Source organism: Plecotus auritus (assembly GCF_963455305.1).
Source record: "Plecotus auritus genome assembly, chromosome: 14".
Taxonomy (NCBI): Eukaryota; Metazoa; Chordata; class Mammalia; order Chiroptera; family Vespertilionidae; genus Plecotus; species Plecotus auritus.
This window is the reverse complement of record NC_137780.1, coordinates 657128-680000: the sequence shown is the minus strand read 5'-3', so window position 1 is coordinate 680000 and position 22873 is coordinate 657128. Positions and strand designations below refer to the sequence as shown.

The window sequence follows — 22873 nt, the reverse complement described above, 5'->3', positions numbered from 1 at the left end:
CGGTTGTGGCCCACCTGCTGTGGGTCAGGCTTTGCCTGCTCGGTACATCAGGGGCTGCCCAGGGCCATGTGGGAATTTCTTCTTTTTTTAAAAATATATTTCATTGATTTTTTACTGAGAGGAAGGGAGAGGGATAGAGAGTCAGAAACATCGATAAGAGAGAAACATCGATCAGCTGCCTCCTGCACACCTCCCACTGGGGATGTGCCCGCCACCAAGGTACGTGCCCTTGACCGGCATCGAACCCGGGACCCTTCGGTCCGCAGGCCGACGCTCTATCCACTGAGCCACACCGGTGAGGGCCCATGTGGGTATTTCTAACATCATTCTCTGGCCACACAACACGATCAATTTAAAAGTTAGCCTTCTGCCCGGTCGGCGTGGCTCAGGGGGTCGAGCATCGACCTATGAACCAGGAGGCCAGGGTTCGATTCCCGGTCAGGGCACATGTCCGGGTAGCAGGCTCCATCGCCAGGAGGGGGCGTGCTGGAGGCAGCTGATCCATGATTCTCTCTCCTCATGGATGTTTCTATCGCTCTCTCCCTCTTCCTTCCTCTCTGACATCAGTAAAAATATATTTAAAAAAAAAAAAAAAAGAAGAAAAAGGTACACTGGAGAGAGCCATCTCCTAGCACTGGAGACACGCAGGGTCCCCTGGCCCCGCCCCTCCCTGCGACCAGCATCAGTTTCCCCTCCTGCCCGCTGGGCCCCTGCCCTCCCCCTGCCTCCCCCCCCCCCCCCCCCCCGGCTGCCCAAGCCGCCAAAGGGCCCATTTAGCTGGAGACGGCCAGAGCCGCGGGCGGGCCCGCTCCCGGAGCCCAGGGTAATTGCCTGTAATGAAGGCTCCTCCGTCTTTGTTCCTGCGAGTGGCCTACGTGTGCACTTTGGAGCTGGTGCCCAGACACCCCACCCTGCCCTGCCCGCTGCCCCCCACCGGCCCAGCACCGCACATCCTCCTGGGAGTCGCGGGGCCCATGCTGAGCCGACCCCTGCTGCTTCCCTACCTCCCTGCTGGACCGGGGCCAGCCCGGGGCGTCTGGGTGTCCCCTCGCTCCCTGAGGAGTCTGACCTCGCTCAGGGAGTTCGTCCCTGTGCGATGCACGGGCTGTCATACGCACAGAACCCGGGGCAGCGGCCGTGGCCTGAGATCCCCAAGCCCCGTGGGTGATGAAGGAATCGGGGCGCTGGCCTCGGGCATCTTTGGGAGACCCGGAATAGTGCTGTTATTTCACACGGGCAGACGCTGCCTGTTCCCAGGGCATCCCAGGCCCAGCTCTGGCCCGTGGCTCAGTAGATGTCTCAAACGAGTGAATGAATGAATGAATGAGTGAATGAATGAATGAGTGAGTGAATGAATAAATGTACCGGAGTCAGGCCCCCCTGCTCCTTGGCCCAACTTTGCCCAGAGACCTGCAGCCTCTGGGTGTGCATGCATAGGGGTGCAGATACCAAGCTCTAAGGCAGCCGTGGGCAAACTACGGCCCGCGGGCCGGATCCGGCTGTTCTATCCGGTTCTCTTGCTCTCCCCTCCGCTCCTTTACTTTGAATGTATATTAGTTCACACACACACTCCCTCCATGCTTTTGTTCCGGCCCTCCGGTCCAGTTTAAGAACCCATGGTGGCCCTCGAGTCGAAAAGTTTGCCCACCCCTGCTCTAAGGGGTCCCCCCAGCCCCGTGGAGAGGCGTCGAGGCCTCAAGTGACCCCCGTTCTCTGTCCGGCAGGTTGCAGGCCGAGCCCGAACCCGGCCCCCCCTCCCCAGGGCGGCTGTGCCGTGGATGGCTACTCCGCCCCCCCTGGCGGGACCGAGGATGGCGTCTCCTGCGTGGGTGAGTGCTGTGGGGGAAGGACCTCCCCTGGGATGTGTGTGTGGGGGGGTCCATCTCTTCACGGTGGGGCGTCCGCTGCGAATGGCACGTAAGCTTTGGGGCTCGGCCCAGAGCTTAAGCCTTGCCATCCAGGCAGCGAGCACTTCCAGGTCAGGAGAGGAGAGTGGCCAGTGGGCAGGGGCCACAGCCTGGCCTCACTGTCCTCTGCTAGGGGGTCCCGCAGGGCGTGGGAACGGGGTCCCCCGGAGCCGTCTTCGGGCCCGGAGGCAGCGGTGACTCGGAGCCACCGTGACTCGGGGAGGAGAGGGAGGGCCATGCGGCGGATCCCGGGCGTCTTGAAACGGTAAACCACCGCCTCCCACCGGGAGCCGCCGGCACGCGGGGGAGCCGGGCACGGCAGGGGACACAGGAAGCGGAGCCTCTGGCACCCGACACCCTCGGAATGAGCATGTGGTCACGGGGAAACTATGTCTATTTTTACCTCGGCCGCTTGTCGCCGTAACCGCTTCCTTATGTGCGCCACGTGGCGGGAACCACTGGTCGCCACCGAACCAGGGGGGGGGGGGGCCCGGGCGAGATTGTCATCTGACCAACGGGGGGCTCTGGGCCCACCCCCCAGGCTTGTCTGCTGGGAGACCCCTCGCCGGCGCGACCTGAAAGTGTGTGGCCCCGAGGGGCAGAGAGCCGGGAACCCCAGGAACCGGGAGGAACGTCCCACGGGGCCGGGCTGACTCACTCATTCTTTCATTCGTTCGTGCGTTCAGTCGGTCGGTCGGTCTGTCGGTCGGTCGGTCGGTCGGTCGGTCGGTCATTCAGTCAACAGACCATCAGGGAGGGTTGGCCTTATCCCAGCACCGAGCTCACCACTGGGGTAAAAGGTGAATCAGGCCCAGACGGCGTGGCTCAGGGGTTGAGCATCGACCTAGGAACCAGGAGGTCAGGGTTCGATTCCCGGTCGGGGCACATGCCCGGGTTGCAGGCTCCATCCCCTGTGGGGGGCTGTGCAGGAGGCAGCCGGTCCATGATTCTCATCATCGATGTTTCTCTCTCTCCCTCCCTCCCTCTAAAAGTAAAAATAAATTTAAAAAACGGGGGTGTGGGGGGGGATGAATCAGACTTGACCTGCATTCGGGGAGGTCACGGTTTCGGGGTTCATCCAGCAACCTCACCCTGGAGAGTCTGTTGGCTCCCAGAAGGCCTTGCAGTAACTGCCCGTGTTAGAGCTGACCAGCAGCACGGGGGCGACAGGGGCGACGGCGGGCGGGGGGGGCTGGGCTTGTACCCCGACACCGTCGGAGAGCCGGGCACCTTGGAGAGTTGGTTCCGGACGGCAGATGATAACGTGCCGCGTCTCCCAGCTGCGGATCACGCGGTTTCCTGTCCTTATGTGGACGCCGGGGGCCATCTGCCCTCTTCTGTAGCTCAGCCCCCCTCCCTCCTGGTCTGGGAACTCTCCGGGGTCCCCGTCCCCTCGCTTGGCGCTGTTGATTGGTGTGTGGGGAGACAGAGCCCCAAGGACTGGGGGGGGGGGGCAAGGCCAGGTTGGGGGCCTGGCCTGGACAGAGCACCCAAATGAGGCAGAAGCGCTGATGGGCAGAAAGAGGATTTCCCATGATGCCCGGCCGCCAGCAGGGTGTTGGCATTGGCCTCTGGATGCCCGGGGGCATCCCCAACCAGCTGCTCCCTCCGCCTCTGCCCCCCCGGTAAGCACACCTGTGAGTCCACCTGGCTGTGCGGCCCCCCACCTGCCCGTCCCCTCCCCGGGGCGCAGGCCGTGCTAAGCCGTGCCCGTCCGTCCGTCCGTCCGCCCGTCCGTCCGCCCGTCCATCGGGTCTTCGCGTGGGAAGCCAGGGAGCCAGGCTGGCGTGCCTGTGCCCACATGTGCGAGGCTGCGTGCGGGGCGGGGGGCGGGCCTGAGGTTGACACGGATCCTTAATTACTTCCACTCAGTGACATGTTGGAGGGAGCGCGAGTGACACGTATGAGGGCCTTGCCTCATGGGAACACGCGTAGCCGAGGTGCCCGCCCCCGCCAGCCGCTCCCTGAGGCCGCTGCGTGCAGAGCAGGGACGGCCCGGCAGGCCTCACGCCCGGGTCTGCTTCCCTCCTGCTTCCTTGTCCCGCGGGGAGCGGGCTCCATGTTTAAGCCACAATTGAGTGTTCCGTGTCTCGTGGGTTTGGGAGCCGAGGAAGAGACACGGGCACAGTCCGGGGACCCCCCCTTCCTGCCCCCAGGCCCCGGGCTCCAGGGGGGCAGGGAGCACAGAGGGTTAGCTCCCCCTGCGGTGACAGCGGGCCGCGTGCGGGACGGGGACGTTCTCCCCTGGCGCCGAGACGCCCGCCCCGCTCCTGACATCCAGCAGCGGTTGTCAGACGCCGGGTAATTGCCAGCGATTATTCTATTAACACTCGCGCATGACGAACCCGTGGCGCACCTCTGCGCCTTCAACGCCTCGTTCGTTCAAAACCGTAACGGAAACTCGTAGAGCACGGAGGTGGCGAGCGAGAGAGACAGTGGGGGCAGCCAGGTGCCCTGCGGCTTCACGGGGGTGCTTAAAGGGCCAGGTGTCTGTCTCCGGCTGTTTCGGGTTCTGGTTCTGGTTCTGGTTCCGGTTCGGGTTCCGGTCCAGGCCCAGGTCCAGGTCTGGGTCCAGGTGCGCACAGGTGCCTTCCTGCAGTTGTCTTTGGGTTTTTAAAGGCCCCAAGGACTCACCCAGAGAGACTGGCCAACGTTACGTCTCCCCAAGACTCCCTATCGGACGGTTCGCTTCGGGGACCTTCTGTGCGGCCGCGATGGCGGCGAGGGGCTGGCCGGACAAACGCCTTCCGTTTGCTGAGCCTCGTGGTCCCCATCAGACCAGGCGGACAGCACGTCTCTTCTGATCCCGCACCCCTGAGCTCGAGGCCCGCCAGCAAAGTGCCCAACCCCGGAGCTCGGGGCACCTCCTGGGACAGTGCCCGAGCCCCACAGGGTCCACAGCAGTGTCTCAGTAACCGATGCCGCCCTGGCAAACAGCGAAGGTGGTGACTAGGCCGGGAGGAAGCGAGCGGGGTCAATCTGGGAGGGCTTCCTGAAGGAAGCCCCCCACCCAGAGGTGTGAGCAAGCTGGTGCCTCCATGTTGGACCCCTGTGTCCACTGCCCCTTTTCTTCTCCAGGTGGCAGACAGGGGCTCAGGTTCCAGCTGGGGCAGCCACGGGGACACCTGGCCCGCTCTTGCCCCCTGTCTCCCCGGGGGTGTGGGAAAATGCTCCCCACGCCTCTGAGCAGAGCAGAACGCAGCTGCGGGCGAGAAAAGGGTTCTCCGCTGGGAGACGTGTGCCAAGGTCGTTCCCCTGAAGACCCGGGGCTTCCCTTTGCGGGACGAAGGGAGGTCGCTGCTGGCCCCCAGGGCAGCGGAAGAGGGAGAGGAAGCGTCGCTGGGACCCCGTCCCGGAGCCGGCGTCCCTTCCAGCTCACCAGCTGCACCGTCTCTCCCGCGGGTTCCGAGAGGTCACGGCTGTTTACGTTCCCCCACACATCTGCTCGGAGGCACGCATTCCATCATTTCCTCCGCCGCCGTCGTTCACCGCAGATTCCTGCGAGCCCACTGTGTGCTTTCCGTCGTTCACCACCGATTCCTGCGAGCCCACTGTGTGCAGAGAGCTGTGACGGGCTTTTCGTCATTCACCACAGATTCCTGCGAGCCCACTGTGTGCAGAGAGCTCTGACGGGCTTTCCGTCATTCACCACAGATTCCTGCGAGCCCACTGTGTGCAGAGAGCTGTGACGGGCTTTTCGTCATTCACCACAGATTCCTGCGAGCCCACTGTGTGCAGAGAGCTCTGACGGGCTTTCCGTCATTCACCACAGATTCCTGCGAGCCCACTGTGTGCAGAGAGCTCTGACGGGTTTTCCATCATTCACCGCAGATTCCTGCGAGCCCACTGTGTGCAGAGAGCTGTGACGGACTTTTCGTCATTCACCACAGATTCCTGCGAGCCCACTGTGTGCAGAGAGCTGTGACGGGTTTTGAGAAACAGCCTATCCATCATCAGAAGACCAACCAAAGATGGGAAGGCCATGGAGTGAATAAAGGGTGTTGGCCACGGATGGGAGGAAGTTACCCAAGTGGCCGTGACCCCCGAAAAGTCGCCGTTTGTGCCGCCCGTCACCGCCAGAACCAATTAAGTAGAGGCGAGGATTGAATCTCCCTTTTTCATTTTTTAATTTATTTAAATTGATGTCAGAGAGAGAGGGAGAGAGAAATAGAAGCATCCAGGATGAGTGAGAATCATGGATCGGCTGCCTCTTGCACGCCCCCCCCCCCTTACTGGGGATGGAGCCCCCAACCTGGGCATGTGCCCTGACCGGGAATCGAACCCGGGACCCTTCAGTCTGCAGGCCGACGCTCTCTACCCACTGAGCCACACCAGCCAGGGCTGCAGGTTGTAAAGCAGCCTCTGTCCTGCCTCCCCTTTGGAAACTGGCAGGACCAGGTCCCCTTCCCTACGCCACCCGACATCACAGCGCCCCTCTTTGCCCCTCATCACAGCGCCCCTCGGCCGGCTGCATCTCTGAGGCGGGCCCTTCCAACCATCTGTCCTGCCAGTGGGAGGGGCTCGGGGCTGGAGCTGGGGCTGGGGTGATAGGGGAGGACCCTCTCTTTTTAGGAATCACTCGAGGAAGCATTCTGCACACCCTGGCCTCATCCACTGGTGCTGGGAATGGCTGTTGCCACGGCAGCAGGGCCTCCCCTTGCAGCAAGGGATGGTGGGAAACTCAGGGGATGTGAAAGGAATGGAGAGAGAGCCACAGAGGGAGAGGTGGCCTGAGGGAGGGTCTGAAAGTTCCAGGATGTCCAAGTGCCTGTGTCAAGGGACCGACTCCCACATGGCAAGACCCTTTAAAGAGGGAATGGGGGGGGAAGGTGACCTGTGGACAGGTCAAGGGGATCCCCACTGAGTGAGCTCATGAGATGAGCATGGCAGGGGTCTTCTGTCTCATGCAGAGGGAACGTGGGGCGTAGAGGGCGTGGCGGGGGGCTCGCGCCTCACTTCCTGAAGAGGCGGGATTTCACGACCTGCTCACGGAAAGGAAGGAGAGGGCTTGGGGATTGGGGGCATATGACATCCCTGGAGAGGAGGCACCGAGGAATGACCTGAGGGGGTGGGGCAGTCAGATGACCCCGAAGAAGAGGAGGGTCAGGTCCCCCAGAGAGGACCGAGGAGAGGGAGGCTGAGGCCTGGGGAGCAACCCGCTTCCCACACGCCCCCTCGCCGTCTCACTGACTGCAGTAACCCCACGTCCAGCGCTTAGTAGGCCTGACACAGGAATGCAGAAGCCAGAGGCTGTGCTGGCAGGCCAGAGAGCGGGTGGAGGGGATCGGGAAGGCCTCCTGGAATACCAGTCGGGAACGGGGAAGGTGCAGGCCGGGAGGGAGCAGCTCAGACTCACACCGCCCGCCCTGACACCCCCTCCAAGGAGTGGAGGAAAGGAGGGTGTGCCAGGGTTTGCCGGAACGTCCTCCGTCCTCCGGTGGAGGGCGCAGGGCAGCGTGGTGGCCTCGGAAGCTCCCGGGCGGAGCCTGCGTTTGTGGTGGCAACGGTCAGGCCGTAAGGATCCGTGTCAGGGACGGCGTGGTGCTGTGTGCCCCGCAACCCGGGCATGCGCCCTGGCCGGGAATCGAACCATTGCCTCCTGGTTCATAGCTCGACGCTCAACCACTGACCCACGCCGGCTGCTGGGCCAACCATTTCTCTTTCGTGTCCGAGAACCATGTGCTCAGGCAACTGGGCCCTGGCTTGGGAGGCCACGGCGGGGGGGGGATGGGCAGGGTCCCCGTACGGATGGACAGAGCCTGCTCCGTGTGCCTCTGCACACACCGCCTCTCTCTTCTCTGGGTCCAGGTGGAAGGGGCGTGAGAAGGGCTAGTGTCTGCACCCCCATGTTGGCTCTGGCAGGTTAGGGGCCCGTCCTGGGGCTTCGCCAGGCTGGCCACATCACGTCCCGGTCCCCAAGTCCCTTCAACCTGTGCGGCTGCTATCGCAACCGCCCCAGGCAGAGACCAGAGAGCCGGAGGGTGCAGTGACTTTGACAAGGTCACGCAGTCCCTGAGCAGGGCCACCCGACCGCCTGATACCGAGGGTTAGTCTTCCTTCCATGCCCTGACACCCCCTCTCCCCGCACCGGGTCAACCCTGGGTCCTGTGTCCCCAAACCACAGTCCTCAGTGGAGCAGCCTCCAAGCCTGAACCAGGTGGGACTGGGAGTGTCTTGGGGGGGACGGGGAGGTAACCCAGAAGGCTTGGGGGGAGGGGTGTCAGGGAGCCAGCCACCTGGCTATCACTTCCCCACCCCCTTCCCAGGAGAACTCTGGCTCCTGCTGGGAGCTGCCAGGTCTCAGGCGCTTTTACCTGCACCCCCACATCTCCAGGGCAGACCCTGTCCACCCGACTCTGGGGTGGAGATTGTTTCCCGTCGGGAGTCCCAATGGAGGAGAAAAAACGGGTGGCACCCGTTATCTCTACCACCCCCCCCCCCCCGCCCCAACTCCCGTACCCCTACTCACCCGCCCCTGCGTCTCTTCGGCAAATACCACCCCCTCGAAGCCAGAAATAGACACACAGCCCTCTCCCCACGCCCCTCCCTCGCGTACACTCCTCCCTCCCCGATTGCGCCCGCCTCCCTCCCTCCTCCCTCGCCTGCTCGGAGCCCAGCTGCAGCCGCAGCCCCTGCTCCAGTGGGCAGGCTGCGGGGAGCGGCGAGGGCGCTGCGCCGCGCGCCCCAGGACCCCAGGGCGAGCAGGCGGGGGCCGGACTTCGGGTTTCAGGGCTTCTGTTCTTTCTTGGATTGATTTTTACATTTTTTTTTTTTAATTTGTATTTCCCCCGCCCGCCCTTTTCCTCTCCCCCGCCCCTTGCTTCCCCCACCCTCCCCCGGTTTCCTCGCTCTTTCCTCTCCCCCGCTTCCTTCCGCGCTTCCTTCCTCGCCGCGTCGCCTCCCTTCCTTCGCCCTCCGCCCTCACCCTACCTCTCTCCCTTCTTCCCCGGTTTCTTCCGTCCTTTCTCTCCCCTCCCCTCCCCTCCCCCGCCTCCTCCTCCTCCCCGCGCTCCCCCGCCCGGTGCCTGCAGACGCGCGGATCCTCCATGCGCTCCTCGCGGACAGAATGCTGGGCAGCGGCGTCAAGAGCGCGCAGCCCGAGGTGGAGCTGAGCAGCGGCGGCGGCGGCGACGAGGGCGCGGACGGAGCCCGGGACCCGGGGAGGAAGGCGGCGGCGGCGGACGGCAGGGCCATGCTGCCCAAGCGCGCCAAGGCGCCCGGCGGTGGCGGCGGCGGCGGCCTGGCCAGGGCCAGCGCGGCGGAGCTGAAGGTCTTCAAGTCGGGCAGCGTGGACGGCCGCGTCCCCGGCGGGCCCCCCGCCTCCAACCTGCGCAAGCAAAAGTCGCTTACCAACCTGTCCTTCCTCACCGACTCGGAGAAGAAGCTGCAGCTGTACGAGCCCGAGTGGAGCGACGACATGGCCAAGGCGCCCAAGAGTTTGGGCAAGGCGGGCTGCAAAGGCCGGGAGGCCCCCCTGATGACCAAGACGCTGTCCAAGTCGGAGCACTCGCTCTTCCAGGCCAAGGGCGGCTCAGCCGGCAGCAGCGGCGGTGGTGGCGGCGCCAAGACCCCCCTGGCCCCCCTGGCGCCCGGCCTGGGTAAGCCCAGCCGCATCCCGCGCGGCCCCTACGCCGAGGTCAAACCGCTCAGCAAGGCTCCCGAGGCCGCGGTGAGCGACGATGGCAAGTCGGACGACGAGCTACTGTCCAGCAAGGCCAAGGCGCAGAAGGCGGCGGCGGCGGGGGCTGCGCCTTCGGCCAAGGGCCCCGAGGAGCGCGCCTTCCTCAAGGTGGACCCCGAGCTGGTGGTGACGGTGCTGGGGGACCTTGAACAGCTGCTCTTCAGCCAGATGCTGGGTGAGTCCTGACCCACCCCCGCCGCCGCCGCCCCTGCTGCTTCCCCTCCCTCCTCCTCCTCCCTCCTTCCTCCCGGCCAGCTGCTTGGGGAGACTTGGAGAAAGCGCCCCTCGCGCGCGCCCCCCCCCCCCCACACACACCCGCCCCAGATGTGCAGGGCTGGCCCGCCTCCAGCTGCGGAGGCCAAGCGCCTTCTTTAAGAAATGTCACCAGGAGGCCACGCTGCTTGGGGCCCTGGGCAGGTGCGGCTGGACAATGGGGTGGAGGGCGCAGATTCTCCGAACGAACCGAACCCCTTGGCGCCCTGGCATCGTAAACCCCCCAAAATCCTAACCCGGGGGAACTGGGGACTGGTGGAGACCCTCAGGGATGTGGGCTCCTCCGGTCTGTGCGCTGTGAGCGCCTCGGCACGGCTTGGCTGGAGCCGGGGAGAGCCCCGGTCCCCGGGACACGTGTGCGGGAAGCAGATGTGAGGCCGTTCCGCCCGGAGCAGAGCTGGGGCCCCACTTCCTCTGTGGATCCCCCGGCGGGAGCGCGAGTCGGATATCCAGGGTGTGGGGGTTCTGGCAAGGGGACCGCGTCTGGGGCCGGCGGTCCGCCAGCTGCGCGCATCTGGCTGCGCGTCCTGTCCCCTCCGCTCGCCTCCAGCCCAGACCCCTTTCCCCAGAGGGCTGGCTTTAAGGGGACATAGGAGGGGTGCTTTGGCGCCGAGCCTCCTGGGTGACTGGGGGAGTCGGTGCCCTTTGGCGAAGGGAAGCCGAGCCGGCGGGGCGGGAGGGAGGGACAAAGCCCGCTCTGGCGATGGAGGAAGCACAGAGAGCGGCCCCATTGTTCTCGCAGCCTGGAGTCTGTGCGGAAAGCCCGCGGCCCCTGCCCGGCGCTGGCTGCCCGGGATCCCTGGCCTGGAGATAGGGCGGCGCAGGGCGCGAGGCTGTGGGGCCTGGGGACCCCACACGGCCACGCTGATCCGCGGGTTGGGGGGCGGGGGCAGCAGGGCCTGGAGCCCCGTAGGCCGCTTTGCTCCGAGGGACTTGTTGCGGTGGCCGGGATGTAGGTTCTGGGCGCCCGGGGATGTGGGTTCGGGGCGCCTGGGACCAGCTTCCCGGGGGTACCAGGCTGGTGCCCGCCCCGCGGGGGCTGGGAAGGGGCGTGTCCGCGCGCGTGTGCAGGGGCGGGGCCGGCGCAGGCGGCGTCTGGAGTGACAGGCGGATGGGTTTGGACACGGAGCGGAGGGAGGGGGGGGGGGGCGCCCCGGAGAATGGAGCGCTGGGGGCTGGTGTACCCTGGCGCAGTCTCCCCAGCACCCCCAGATTCCCCTGTGAGCCCTTGACCAGGGGCAAGGATTCTGAGCCTCGCGGAAGAGGCCGCCTGTGGGCTTTGCCCGGGCCGGAGAGGGTGGGGTTGGGGGTGCAGACACCGACCCGGTGACCTCCGGAGTGTGCCATCCCGTGCCCAGGGCTGCCAGTGGGGGAGACGGACCATAAGGGAAAAGAAGAATGATTCGAGGGCGGAGGAAAGACGTGAGGACCGCGTGATGGAGAGGGGCGCGTGATGGAGAGCGGCGGGGGCGCTTGAGGCCGCTGTGGGAGGTGCTCATTGAGTTGGGGAGGAGGCACCAGGTGGACTGGGGTGGGGGTGTGGGTGGGCAGGGGAGCGCGAGGCGCCTACTGTCTGACGGGGGTGTGGGATGGAGGATCAGAGACTCAGACCAGCAGAGGGCACGGCTCTCCTGTTCAAGGTCAGGCCTGGCCTGCGGGATGTCTTAGGGCCTCTAGGCCGACCCCAGCCCTGGAGGTCCCTGGAGGTCCCGGCCGCCCCAGGACCTGGCTGCCTGGATGCTGCCTTCTGAGCTGCTTTTCCAGAAGCAGTAACCTGCCAGGCCCGCGTGGCTCCGTGGTTGAGCGTCCACCTAGGAACCAGGAGGTCAGGGTTCAGTTCGGGGCACAGGCCCAGGTGGCGGGCTCCATCCCCAGTGTGGGGCGTGCAGGGGGGCAGCCAATCGATGATTCTCTCTCCTCATGGATGTTTCTCTCTCTCTCTCCCTTCCTTTGTGAAATCAGTAAAAATATATATATTTTAAAAAGAGCTAATAAGCAGAGATTCCCTGACAAATGTCCCCACGCTGGCGGGGGAGGGGCCGGGGGTAGGGGTGTGGTCCCCCATCCTGCCCAGCACCTGGGAGATGGGGAGAGAAGACCTCCTTCCACTTCCCCAGGTGGAGAGGGCGGGGTCAGCAGGGAACGAGGTGACTCCCAGCCCCTCCGGGGTGGCTCAGTGGTTGAGCCTCGACCTGTAAACCAGGAGGTCAGGGTTCGATTCCCGGTCAGGGCACATGCCCGGGTTTCGGGCTCCATCCCCAGTGTGGGGGTGTGCAGGAGGCAGCCGATCCATGATTCTCTCTCATCATGGATGTTTCTCTCTCTCTCTCTCTCTCTCTCTCTCTCTCTCTCTCTCTTCCTCTCTGAAATCAATAAAAATGTTTTTGTTTTTTTTTAAAAAAGAGGACCCCCCCCCCAAGGCTACCAGCCCTGACCTGATGACCCCACAAAGGGGTTAATTCTCTGGCCCACTTGCCTGGATGGTCCCTGGGTGGGTGGGGATGGAGGTGGACTGATGGATGAAGGGCCGGGAGAGCGAGCGGGTCCGACTCTGAGAGACCACAGAGGTGTGAGGTGACCTTGGTTGTCAGGATGCCCCCCCCCCCCGCCCCGGGGAGCGGGGTGGCCTGTGGGGACAGGAATGGCGGCCTCGACGTCTTGGGATGGGATGGAGGCTGAGGACACAGGGCGTCTGTTCCCCACAGCGAGGCTCGGAGTCAGGTTACGCTTCCTCCCGGGTACCCTCCCAGACCCCCAGAAGCTGCCAAGACCCCGTTGCTGAGGGAAGGGGGGGCGGTGAGGCAGCCCCCAGTAAGAGCGTTTCTGGAGTGAAAGAGAAGAACGGAAACCTGACCATCCCCTCTCGGAAGTCAGCTGGGGCCCAGATGGTCCAGGCGGGCGGCCCCCTGCCCCCTTTCCTCGCCGCCGCGGAAGCTGCCAAAAAAACTAGGGTCCCACCGGAGAGAGAGCCCCAGAGACTGGGAGACGGAGGGGTGATGGCCCGGGACGGGGGCCGCTTCCAGGAAGCGGGTGCCTTTGGACCCCAGCCAGGAGGTCATGGTCCGATTCCCGGTCAGGGCACCTGCCCGGGTCGCAGGCTCCATCCCCGGTGTGGGGCGTGCAGGAGGCAGCTGATCCATGAGATTCTCTCTCACCGCCGATGTTTCTATCTGCATCTCCCTCTCCCTTCCTCTCAGAAATCAATTTTTTAAAAAATGTGTTAAAAAATTTTAAAAAGACGGTTTTCTTCTCCGCAGGACCCCGCCCAGGACCGGCTCCTCCCTGCCTTCGGGCGTGGCCTCCTGCCCCTCTGAGCCGGTTCTCCTGTCCCAAGGGGCGTTGGCTGCCGGAGCAGGTGTCAGGGCGGGTCCTGGGCTCTGGGGAGACCGCGCAGACGGCCCTCGAGGGCCCGCAGCATCCCTGCTTCCTGGAGCAGAAACCAAACGGGTGACGGGACCACGTTCCCTGAAATCCTGGGGTGTTTCCTGACACATCCCCCCCCCTCCCCGCCCCCATATCCATTACTGTGACTCTACCTGCCCTGTCCCCACACCTGGGCTGCCGGCCCCAGAGACCCTCTCTTCTGTTGACCTCCTGTCCCGCCCTTCTTTTTTTCTTTTTTAATATATTTTATTGATTTTTTTTTTTTGACAGAGAGGAAGGGAGAGGGATAGAGAGTTAGAAACATCGATGAGAGAGAAACATCCATCAGCTGCCTCCTGCACGCCCCCACCTGGGGATGTGCCCGCCACCAAGGTACATGCCCTTGACCGGAATCGAACCCGGGACCCTTCTGTCTGCAGGCCGACGCTCTATCCACTGAGCCACACCGGTGAGGGCTCCAGTCCCGCCCTTCTTAGCACCTGTCCCTTTGCAGAGGTACCGGCCCCTCACGGCCCCTCACGGCCTCCGACCCGGACTCTCCAGGTGCAGGTTGTTCTGTGGGGCTCAGGGGGAGCCAGGCCCGGTGTCCAGGCTGAGGGAGTCCCCAGGGTGCACGCCTGCCTCCCGCCCCGCCCCGCCCCTGCAGCTCCTGGTTGCATCTCCCGGCTCGGAGAGAGAAAGTCCCTCTTCTGTGTAGAACACGCCACCCCCTCACCCTTCCCCGAGCCTCAGGGAGCCGCGTAGTGGAAACCGGGGCGGGGGGGCTGAGCCGCCCGCCTAAGAGACAAGGGATTTCTCTGCAGTGCCGCAGGCAGGTGGGTGTTGTGTTTGCACACTCCCCGTGACGGAGCGCTCACTACCTCGTTTGCCTGGAAAGCACTGGTTGTTAGAAAGCCTGTCGAACCCAGATTCTGTCTGCTGAGAGTTTGCACCTCTGGGTCCAGACCTGTGGCCCGGACCCTCCCAGGCCACCCCAGGCCCTTTCCCAGGCCCCTGCTCCCTGTGTCGGAGGCCAGACCCCTGTCTTTTTTTCCCATCCCGTCTTTTCTTTCTTTCTTTTTTTTTTTATATATATATATATTTTATTGATATTTTACAGAGAGGAAGGGAGAGGGATAGAGAGCTAGAAACATCGATGAGAGAGAAACATCGATCAGCTGCCTCCTGCACACCTCCCACTGGGGATGTGCCCGCAACCCAGGTACATGCCCTTGACCGGAATCGAACCCGGGACCCTTCAGTCCGCAGGCCGACGCTCTATCCACTGAGCCAAACCGGTTTCGGCCCGTCTTTTCTTTTGAAATAAGACGATGGAAGGGGGGCGCAGACCTGTTCCCCTGACTCCTGGGCCCACCGTTGTCCAGCTCCCCACCGGGACCCTCTCCCCTCCGCGTAAGGTCCCCCTCCCAGCACCCACTGGGTGCCCCCGGCCCTGCAGCCGGCTCTCCTCTCCGCCCGCTGCCTGGAAACCCCGTGAGCAGCCCGCGGAGGGGAAGCGCTCACACATGTTTCTCGTCGGCGCTGGCTGACCTCCCCCGCAGCCTGTTTGCATTACCCAGATGCGTTTGATGTCCTCTGTGCACAGGAAGGGCTGAGCCGGAGCAGGAGCCGGTGGGACCCTGCTGGGCCCTCAGAGCCAACACCACCTCCCACACCTGCCCCGCTTCTGGGGCCCGGGGCTCCCCCAGCTCGTTCTGCATGTCACGCGGCTGCTGAGGTCGGGGATGCCCACGGATGAGGCCCCGGGAACGGTTTCTGTCCCCAGCTGGAGGCCGAAGAGAGGATCAGAGTGGTGCCAGGGGGTGCCAGCGTGAGCTGAGTGTGGGCACAGGCGCGCAGCGGGAACCGGCGGGGGGCAGGCTCGGGGCTTTTCATCTTTTATCAGCATCTCTGCCTCTGGCTGGACAAGGAGGAGAAGGACCCCGTGGGCGCCCCCGGGCGGGGGGGGTGAGCACTCAGCTGAGCCCCCTGTGGGTCCAGGTGCCACCCCAGAGCATCCATCTCTGGCAGGTTCCAGGCCTTTGCTGGCTGCCAGCCGCTGGTCCTCGCAGATGCATTTTCCACACACGGTTCTTCCCCGGCCCGGCTCCAGCCAAACCTCAGCCAGGCGGCCGGCCCGGCCCGAGCCTTCCCCGCTCTTATTTTAGAGTCGCAATGATACCCTGCGTGGCCACAGAGCGGGCAGCTTCTCCGTGGAGCCGTCTGAAGTCCAGGCGGCCGCTCTGGCCCCGGACGCCTCCCGGCGCCGCTCCTGTGACGAGGGCGTGGGGGCCACGGGTAGGGCGGGCCAGGTTGTGTGTGTGTGCGGGGGGGAATGCCCTCGTGTCCTTCCCGGGACCCCAGGCTGATCCTGAAGGGTGTCTGATAGGTGTTGCCCGTCGGTGGGGTCTGGCCTGGAGGTTGGATAATGGCTGAGCCCCAGGGGTGTCCCTGGGGAGAGCCAGGCTGCACCTGGGCCCCTGGGCGGGGCAGGGAGAGGGGGCCGTGCTCAGCAGGGCTCTGCCCCCAGGGCCCCCCCCCCCCCCGGGCAAGGCCTCCAGCTTGGCCCTTCAGCCCAGCCGAGTTTTGGGGCTACGGGGAGGGGCCCAGCTGCAGGGTTTGGGCCCCTAGAAGGAAGCTCCCAGTGCCCCGAGACCCGGATCCAGGCCTTGTCCTCGGTGGGCAGGTCAGACACCTCCTCCCCAGGCCTGTGTGGCCCTGAGATGAACAGCAGTGATGACCGACAGTTATCCCAGCCCCGCTGAGTCCTGGTCTGCGGTCTGCATGACCCCTTCCTGTCCCCACAGTGAGGTGTTATTCAGGGTCACTGTTTCACAGCCCTGCAGGCTGTTGGGGGGCGGGGAGGGCGCTTGTCCCATCCATGTTAACCCTGTGGGTTCAGGATTGTGGGTGCAGGACTGTGGGTGCTGGACTGTGGGTGCAGGACTGTGGGTGCAGGACTGTGGGTGCAGGATTGTGGGTGCAGGACTGTGGGTGCAGGACTGTGGGTGCAGGATTGTGGGTGCAGGACTGTGGGTGCAGGACTGTGGGTGCTGGATTGTGGGTGCAGGACTGTGGGTGCTGGATTGTGGGTGCAGGACTGTGGGTGCAGGACTGTGGGTGCAGGATTGTGGGTGCAGGACTGTGGGTGCAGGACTGTGGGTGTAGGATTGTGAGTGTAGAATTGTGGGTGCATGATTGTGGGTGCAGGACTGTGGGTGCAGGATTGTGGGTGCAGGACTGTGGGTGCAGGACTGTGGGTGCAGGATTGTGGGTGTAGGACTGTGGGTGCAGGACTGTGGGTGCAGGATTGTGGGTGCAGGATTGTGGGTGAAGGACTGTGGGTGCAGGATTGTGGGTGCAGGACTGTGGGTGCAGGATTGTGGGTGTAGGACTGTGGGTGCAGGACTGTGGGTGCAGGACTGTGAGTGTAGGACTGTGGGTGCTAGATTGTCGGCGTCCTCATTTCTGGGCAGGCCTGGAGACTCGGGCCTGATCCAGAGCTGGCCCTGGGCCTGTCTGTCCTCTGTCCACCCCAGGGCCCCTGTTCCAGGTCCTTCTGTCGGCCAGCAGCCCCTCTGGGGGTCTTGGGAAGGCCCTCCCAGGGCCGAGGCATGAGAGCCGCCCCCGGTGGCCTGTTGTCACACAGATGGGGGAACATCTGGGGAAGAATGAGGCCAAGACATCCTGGCTCCCTCCCTCGTCTCAGAGGGGAACAGGTGCAGGGGCGGGCGGACGCTGACCCGCTATTTCCCAGAAGCTGAGGCCGGGCCGGGGCCAGGGTGTCGGGGTGGGGGAGGCCCGCTGGCCGTGTCTTTGCCTTGGGAGGGGGTGTCCGATGGGGGTGGGGAGGGATTTGCCACAGAAGACCCAGCCAGGGCCTGGAGTCCTGCCACATTCCCACACTCGGCCCCGCAGTTGGGTTTCCTGCTGAAACCATATCTGTGTCACAATCGTAAAGCCGCAGCTTCTCAGCCCAAGCTGTTGGCAGGGGCTCCGGCCGTCTTAAGTCACCCCCTTCCTCTCCCGGGGGCCTGGGAGGAAGGACACAGAAGACAGGGGTCGCGTGCCCTGGGGAAGGGATCGGATGGACCAAGGTCAACGCCTGCCTCTGTGTCACCAGCTCTGAGACCCTGGCCTCTCCGAGTTCTTGTCTTTTTTTTTTTTTTTTTAATATCTTTTATTGATTTTTTACAGAGAGGAAGGGAGAGGGATAGAGAATTAGAAACATCGATGAGAGAGAAACATCGATCAGCTGCCTCCTGCGCACTCCCTTCTGGGGATGTGCCTGCAACCAAGGTACATGCCCTTGACCGGAATCGAACCTGGGACCTTTCAGTCCACGGGCTGACGCTCTATCCACTGAGCCACACTGGTCAGGGCTCGAGTTCTTGTCTTTTCACCTGTTTTTTTTTTATATATTTTTATTGATGTCAGAGAGGAAGGGAGAGGGAGAGAGAGAGAGAAACATCCACGATGAGAGAGAGAATCACGGATCGGCTACCTCCTGCACGCCCCCTACTGGGGATCGAGCCCGCAACCCGGGCAGGTGCCCTTGACCGATGGGGGAATCGAACCGTGACCTCCTGGTTCACAGGTCAACGCTCAACCCCTGAGCCACGCCGGCCGGGCTGGGATGGCAGTTTCGTACTTTCTGGCTATGACCGGGGTCCATGTCGCGTCCCTCAACCCGTGTAAGGGCGTGAAGGAGCTCCGTGTGTGGGCAGGTGACTCCCAACACGTCTGGACGGGGTCTGAGGCCCGTGGGGACAGCACAGGAGGGGGCAGGCCGCTTCTGATTCCCACCCTCTCCCCGACAGCCCCCCGCCCCGGCCCTTCGGTCTGTGCCCAGGGAGACCAGCCCGCCCCCCTCTCTTTCTCTCGCCTCCCTCTTGCTTCTTGTCTGTTCAGGGACTGCAAACTGACACTCGTCGACCGGAGCCAGACAGAATTGGAAGGGAATGTGTCCCCCACACCCTCCTTGCTCAGCTTCCCTGCTCCTTAAAAAAAAAAAAAAAAAAGAGCGTATATTATCTCAAGCAGCTCTGTGTGTGGGAAACACAGTCTGGGGGGAAGGCAGATGGGATGGGGGATGGGGAGGGAGCAACTGTCCCTTATTTCCATGGAGGAGGGATCAAGAGCAATGATGGAGGCGGAAGGACCGAGGTTAGACTCGGAGAGCTGGTCGTTAGGACCACTGAGGCCGCGCTGTGCATGCCCAGCCCCAGGGCGGCGACACCTGGGTCATTGCTGCTGGAGGGGGTCGCCCACCTGGGTGAGGGAGGAAGTGGGGGTTCTGCCTTCCTCCGGAGGGGGAGCCCTGTCTCAGACTCAGCTCCCCGACGCCCTGAGGCGGCGTGGGCTTGCAGGTTTGAGGATTTGGGGATCCGGGGAGGCAGGTTTCCTTGCAAAGCCAGCAGGGGCCACCTGCTGGCGTGTGGCTGGTCAGGGTTTCTCTGAATGGCACCAAAATCAAGAAGCGAAGTGAGGGCACCCAGCTTACTCCGGGAAGCCGGGCTCCCGGGCAAGGTCAGGGGGCGACACCTAGGAATCCAGCCAAGACTCAGCCTCGAGGACGTGCCCTTGTCCTTGACCCCGGGAGCCCACAGTATCGGGGTCGAAGCTGGAGGGGGTCTAGAGGTGAGGACAGACCCTCCACGTGGCCGATGGGCGAGCAGGGCCTTCCCCGGTGGAGAGAAAAGCCTGACTCTAGTCTTTAAAAAAAAAAAAAAAAATACTGCTGTTCATTTCAGACATAGCACTTCTGCGGGCTAAAAAAAAAAAAAAAGTGAGCTGCAACAAACACTTCCACTGTTTCTTAATGAACTTATTGTGCTGGGCTCTGTGGGAATGCGACAGAAGTCTGGAAGATGTATTTCTGTGTCTCCGAATCTGGGGGACGTGTGCTTCTTAGCTGTGCGCCCAGCTTTTGCGGCACGTGGGCACGTGGGCACGTGGGCAGGCCGGGCGCGCTTGGGAGGGGCGGCCGTGCGAGGCCCACGCGCACAGATTGCGTTTCTGCTGCCTTCTCCTGGCGTAGTAGCCGCGAGCGGTGCCGCGGGGGCGAGGCGGGTTGTGAAGCTGAAATATACGCGTCCCTTATTCACAGGCTGGATCACGGGGCGCCCCCCGCCTCCCCAAACTGTGATTCCACCTCCCAGCCAGGCCTCCTCTTCACAACTGGGCGGGGTATAGAGGCCCATCACCAACAGCCACGCCCAGCCCTCTACAGGCCACGCCCAGCTTGCCGTAGGCCACGCCCACCCCACAGGCCACACCCGTCATTCATAGTTCCTGTCTAGCCGTCCTCTGGCCACGCCCATCCATTCACCAGCCACGCCCAGCTCGCCATAGGCCACGCCCACCCCACAGGCCACACCCATCATTCATAGTTCCTGTCTAGCCATACACTGGCCACACCCATCCTTTCACCAGCCACGCCCAGCTCGCCATAGGCCACGCCCATCCCACGGGCCACACCCATCATTCATAGTTCCTGTCTAGCCGTACACTGGCCACGCCCATCCCTTCACCAGCCACGCCCAGCTCGCCATTGGCCTCGCCCAGCCCCCCGTCAGCCACACCCACCCACCCCCGCTTCTTCAGCTGAGCCTAAAGCAGAAATTCTAAGCAAGGAACAGGCCGTGCATGCTCTCAGCCTCCAGCCTCCTGGGGAAGAAAGGGCTCAGCGGGCAAGCCCGTTAACCGGGGACAAACGGGGAGCCTCAGACAGTGGGGTGGCCGTGGGCCCATCGTAAGGCAGCAGGTACAAGCCCCCTGCCTGGGGCCTGGACAGGACTGTGGACCGGGAGTTGCACGGATACTGTGAACTGAGTGTGTTCATGCCGAGAGGTTGTCCAGGGGTGGACTTGTTGACCCTGATGGAGGTGGAGGATGGTTCTTAGGAGAGGGCCGGGCAGGGCCGGGGACGGGCAGCTGGAGAGGGCGCGCCCTGTGAGCCCGGCGGGCGGTGCCGCGGGCCAGGCCTGACAGACAAGGTGCGAGGACCCTCCTTAGCTGTGGACGGGGAGCCCTGTGAAGTCGCCATGGTAACCCTCTGGCTGATAGGGACCCCGGTTGCTATGGAAACATGTCTCAAACCAAAAAGTATTTTGGGGGAGGGTTTTCAGCAGAGAAAGGGTGGTGGGGACCATCTGTGGCTGTGTCACGTGGCCCAGGATTCTGTCTGTTTCCTGTTCAGGCCCTTGGAGAAGGGGATGGGGGGGGGCTTGTCCCGGACCCACCCCCGGGGGCACCTGGTGGCATGAAAACATAGCTCCCGTTTCCATGGTGACCGTCTGACAGCATCTCTCAGGGCCTCATCTGCTCTTGACACAACCGTGAAAGCAGCCAGGCGGACGTCCCTGGCGGCCGGTCCCCAAGTCCCCGAGCCCCCCCTCTTGGACAGGGCCCTTCCTGCTTGCGGCCGGACCGGCCAACCTCAGCTTCCTGGATACCACCCACGGGCAGGACCACAGGCCCCCCCCGCCTTCTGTGAGCTGTGTGACCCGGGCTCTCGGGGGCCCTGCCCTTGAACTCCGGGGCCCTCCGTGAGGCGGTTCTGCTTGACCCGCGCCAGAGGAGAAGGCCAGTTGGAAAGCATCTCCTGTCCCCGGACCCCTTTCTCCCGTGGGACAAGGTGCGCCAGGACCCCGGTCTGCCCATGGCCGTTTCTCGTGGTATGTAACACGTTGGCCGCAGCCTGCTCGGCTCAGTGGATAGAGCATCAGCCCTCGGACGGAAGGGTCCCGGGTGCCATCCCAGTCAAGGGCGCATACCCAGGTTGCATGCTCAGTCCCCGGCCTTGGCCTGGACTCGTGCGGGAGGCAACCAGTCGATGCGTCTCTCTCACATCGATGTTTCTCTCTCTCTCTCTCTCTCTCTCTCTCTCTCTCTCTCTCTCTCTCTCTGCCTCTCCCACGCCCTTCCACTCTCTCTAAAAAATCAATGGGAAAATACCCTCGGGCGAGGATTAACAAGCGAATGTACATATATATCACGTTACACACACACACACCCGCCCCCCCCCCCCCGTCTGAGCCACCTGGGCTTGGAGTTCCTCTTGGGGCTTCGTCGTCCGCCCCCTTCGCCCCCCGAACCATCTTCTGAAGCTGGATGTCGGGAGAGGGGCCTCAAGAGGGGAGGAAAAAAAAAAATAAGCATTTCGCTGGCCCAGTGCCCTGGCCCCCAAGTTATCATTTGTGCTTAGAATGTGTTCCCAAGTCACCGAGGGGCCTCAGTGCCCCCAGACCACAAGGGGTGACCCCAGCCCCACTTTTGAAATGAGTCCTTCCCCAGTGGCCTGGGGGGCAGGGGGCCTCGGACAGGCCAGACTGGTCAGGGAGGAGTGACAGGAAGGCGTGCGCGTCGCCCGGGAGGTCGGAAAAAGGGCCACACCCTGGAGACCTCGGTGTGGGGTGCCCGCCGCCTCCCTCTGCCCCTTTAGGCGAGGGGCTTCCCGGGCGCGGGCCCAGCTCCGTCCTGGTCCCTCAGGCTGGACCCTCGAGGGGAGGGAGGCATCGGGGCCTCCTGGAGGTCAGGCAGGGCACCCGTTACTGGAAGAGTGGGGACGGCTGAGACGCGAGGGCGCTCAAGGCCTGGGTCCCAGTGGCCTCCCGCTGTTCTCCTCCCCCCCCACCTCACCCCACCCCCCGCCCGGCCCAGCCACCCGCCGGGAGGTGAGCCCAGTCTCGGGCTCCAGCCCAAACCCTTCCTGGCCCTGAGGAGCCCTTCCTGTCCCCTCCAGCCAAACGTTTTTATGCCAAAATAATCGGGTCATTAATAATCGCGTCACGCGCTGTGTTTCTGGCTCTCGCACGGTTCAAGTTTAAATCCGTCGAGGAATAGCTTCGCGCCTCGGCCCCCAGACTCTGGCCGCCAGGATTCTCCTGTTTTGGTTGACTTTACATCCGCGTAGTTCTAATGCTGAGCCCCCACCCACTGGAGGGGAGTCAGAATGGCTGGGGTCCTCTCCCAACCCGCCCCCCACCCCGGCTTGGGGGGCAGGAAGGCGTAGGTGGGGATGGCTCTGCTGTGGCCCCTGCAGGCTGCCTGGGCACTTAGACCCCCAGCGGCCTCGTGGCCAGCAGCCGGCCAGTTCGGCCAAGTGGACAAGGACCTCTGCCAAGGCTGGGGCAGCCCGTGACCAGGGCCCCCTGCTCTATTTTATTTTTGTTTTAAATATATTTTTATTGATTTCAGAGAGGAAGAGAGAGGGAGAGAGAGAGAGAGAGATTCATGGACCGGCTGCCTCCTGCATGCCCCACACTGGGATGGAGCCCACAACCCGGGCGTGTGCCCTGACCGGGAATCAAACCGCGTCCTCACCCTCACCGGTGTGGCTCAGTGGATAGAGCGTTGGCCTGTGGACTGAAGGGTCCCGGGTTCAATTCCAGTCAAGGGCATGTACCTTGGTTGTGGGCACATCTCCAGTGGGGGGTGTGCAGGAGGCAGCTGATCGATGTTTCTCTCTCTCTCATCGCTGTTTCTGACACTCACTCCCTCTCCCTTCCTCTCTGTAAAAAATCAATAAAATATGTTTTTAAAAAACAACAACAAAAAAAACCCCGTGACCTCCTGGTTCATAGGTCGACGCTCAACCACTGAGCCACGCCGGCCCGGGCTGTGTAGCGTTTTAAACCCCATTTCT

The 22873-nt window shown here is 63.4% G+C and overlaps 1 protein-coding gene across 1 annotated transcript in view; it reads left to right on the top strand.

Moving 5' to 3' along the window:
* The window catches only part of NAV1 (neuron navigator 1), a 116360-nt gene that overhangs the window by 27538 nt on the left and 65949 nt on the right, over window positions 1–22873 (top strand). Inside the window, 3 exon segments of the mRNA XM_080650899.1 lie at window positions 1725–1749; window positions 1751–1829; window positions 8939–9763. Of these exon segments, the coding sequence (XP_080507025.1) occupies window positions 1725–1749; window positions 1751–1829; window positions 8939–9763 (929 nt within the window).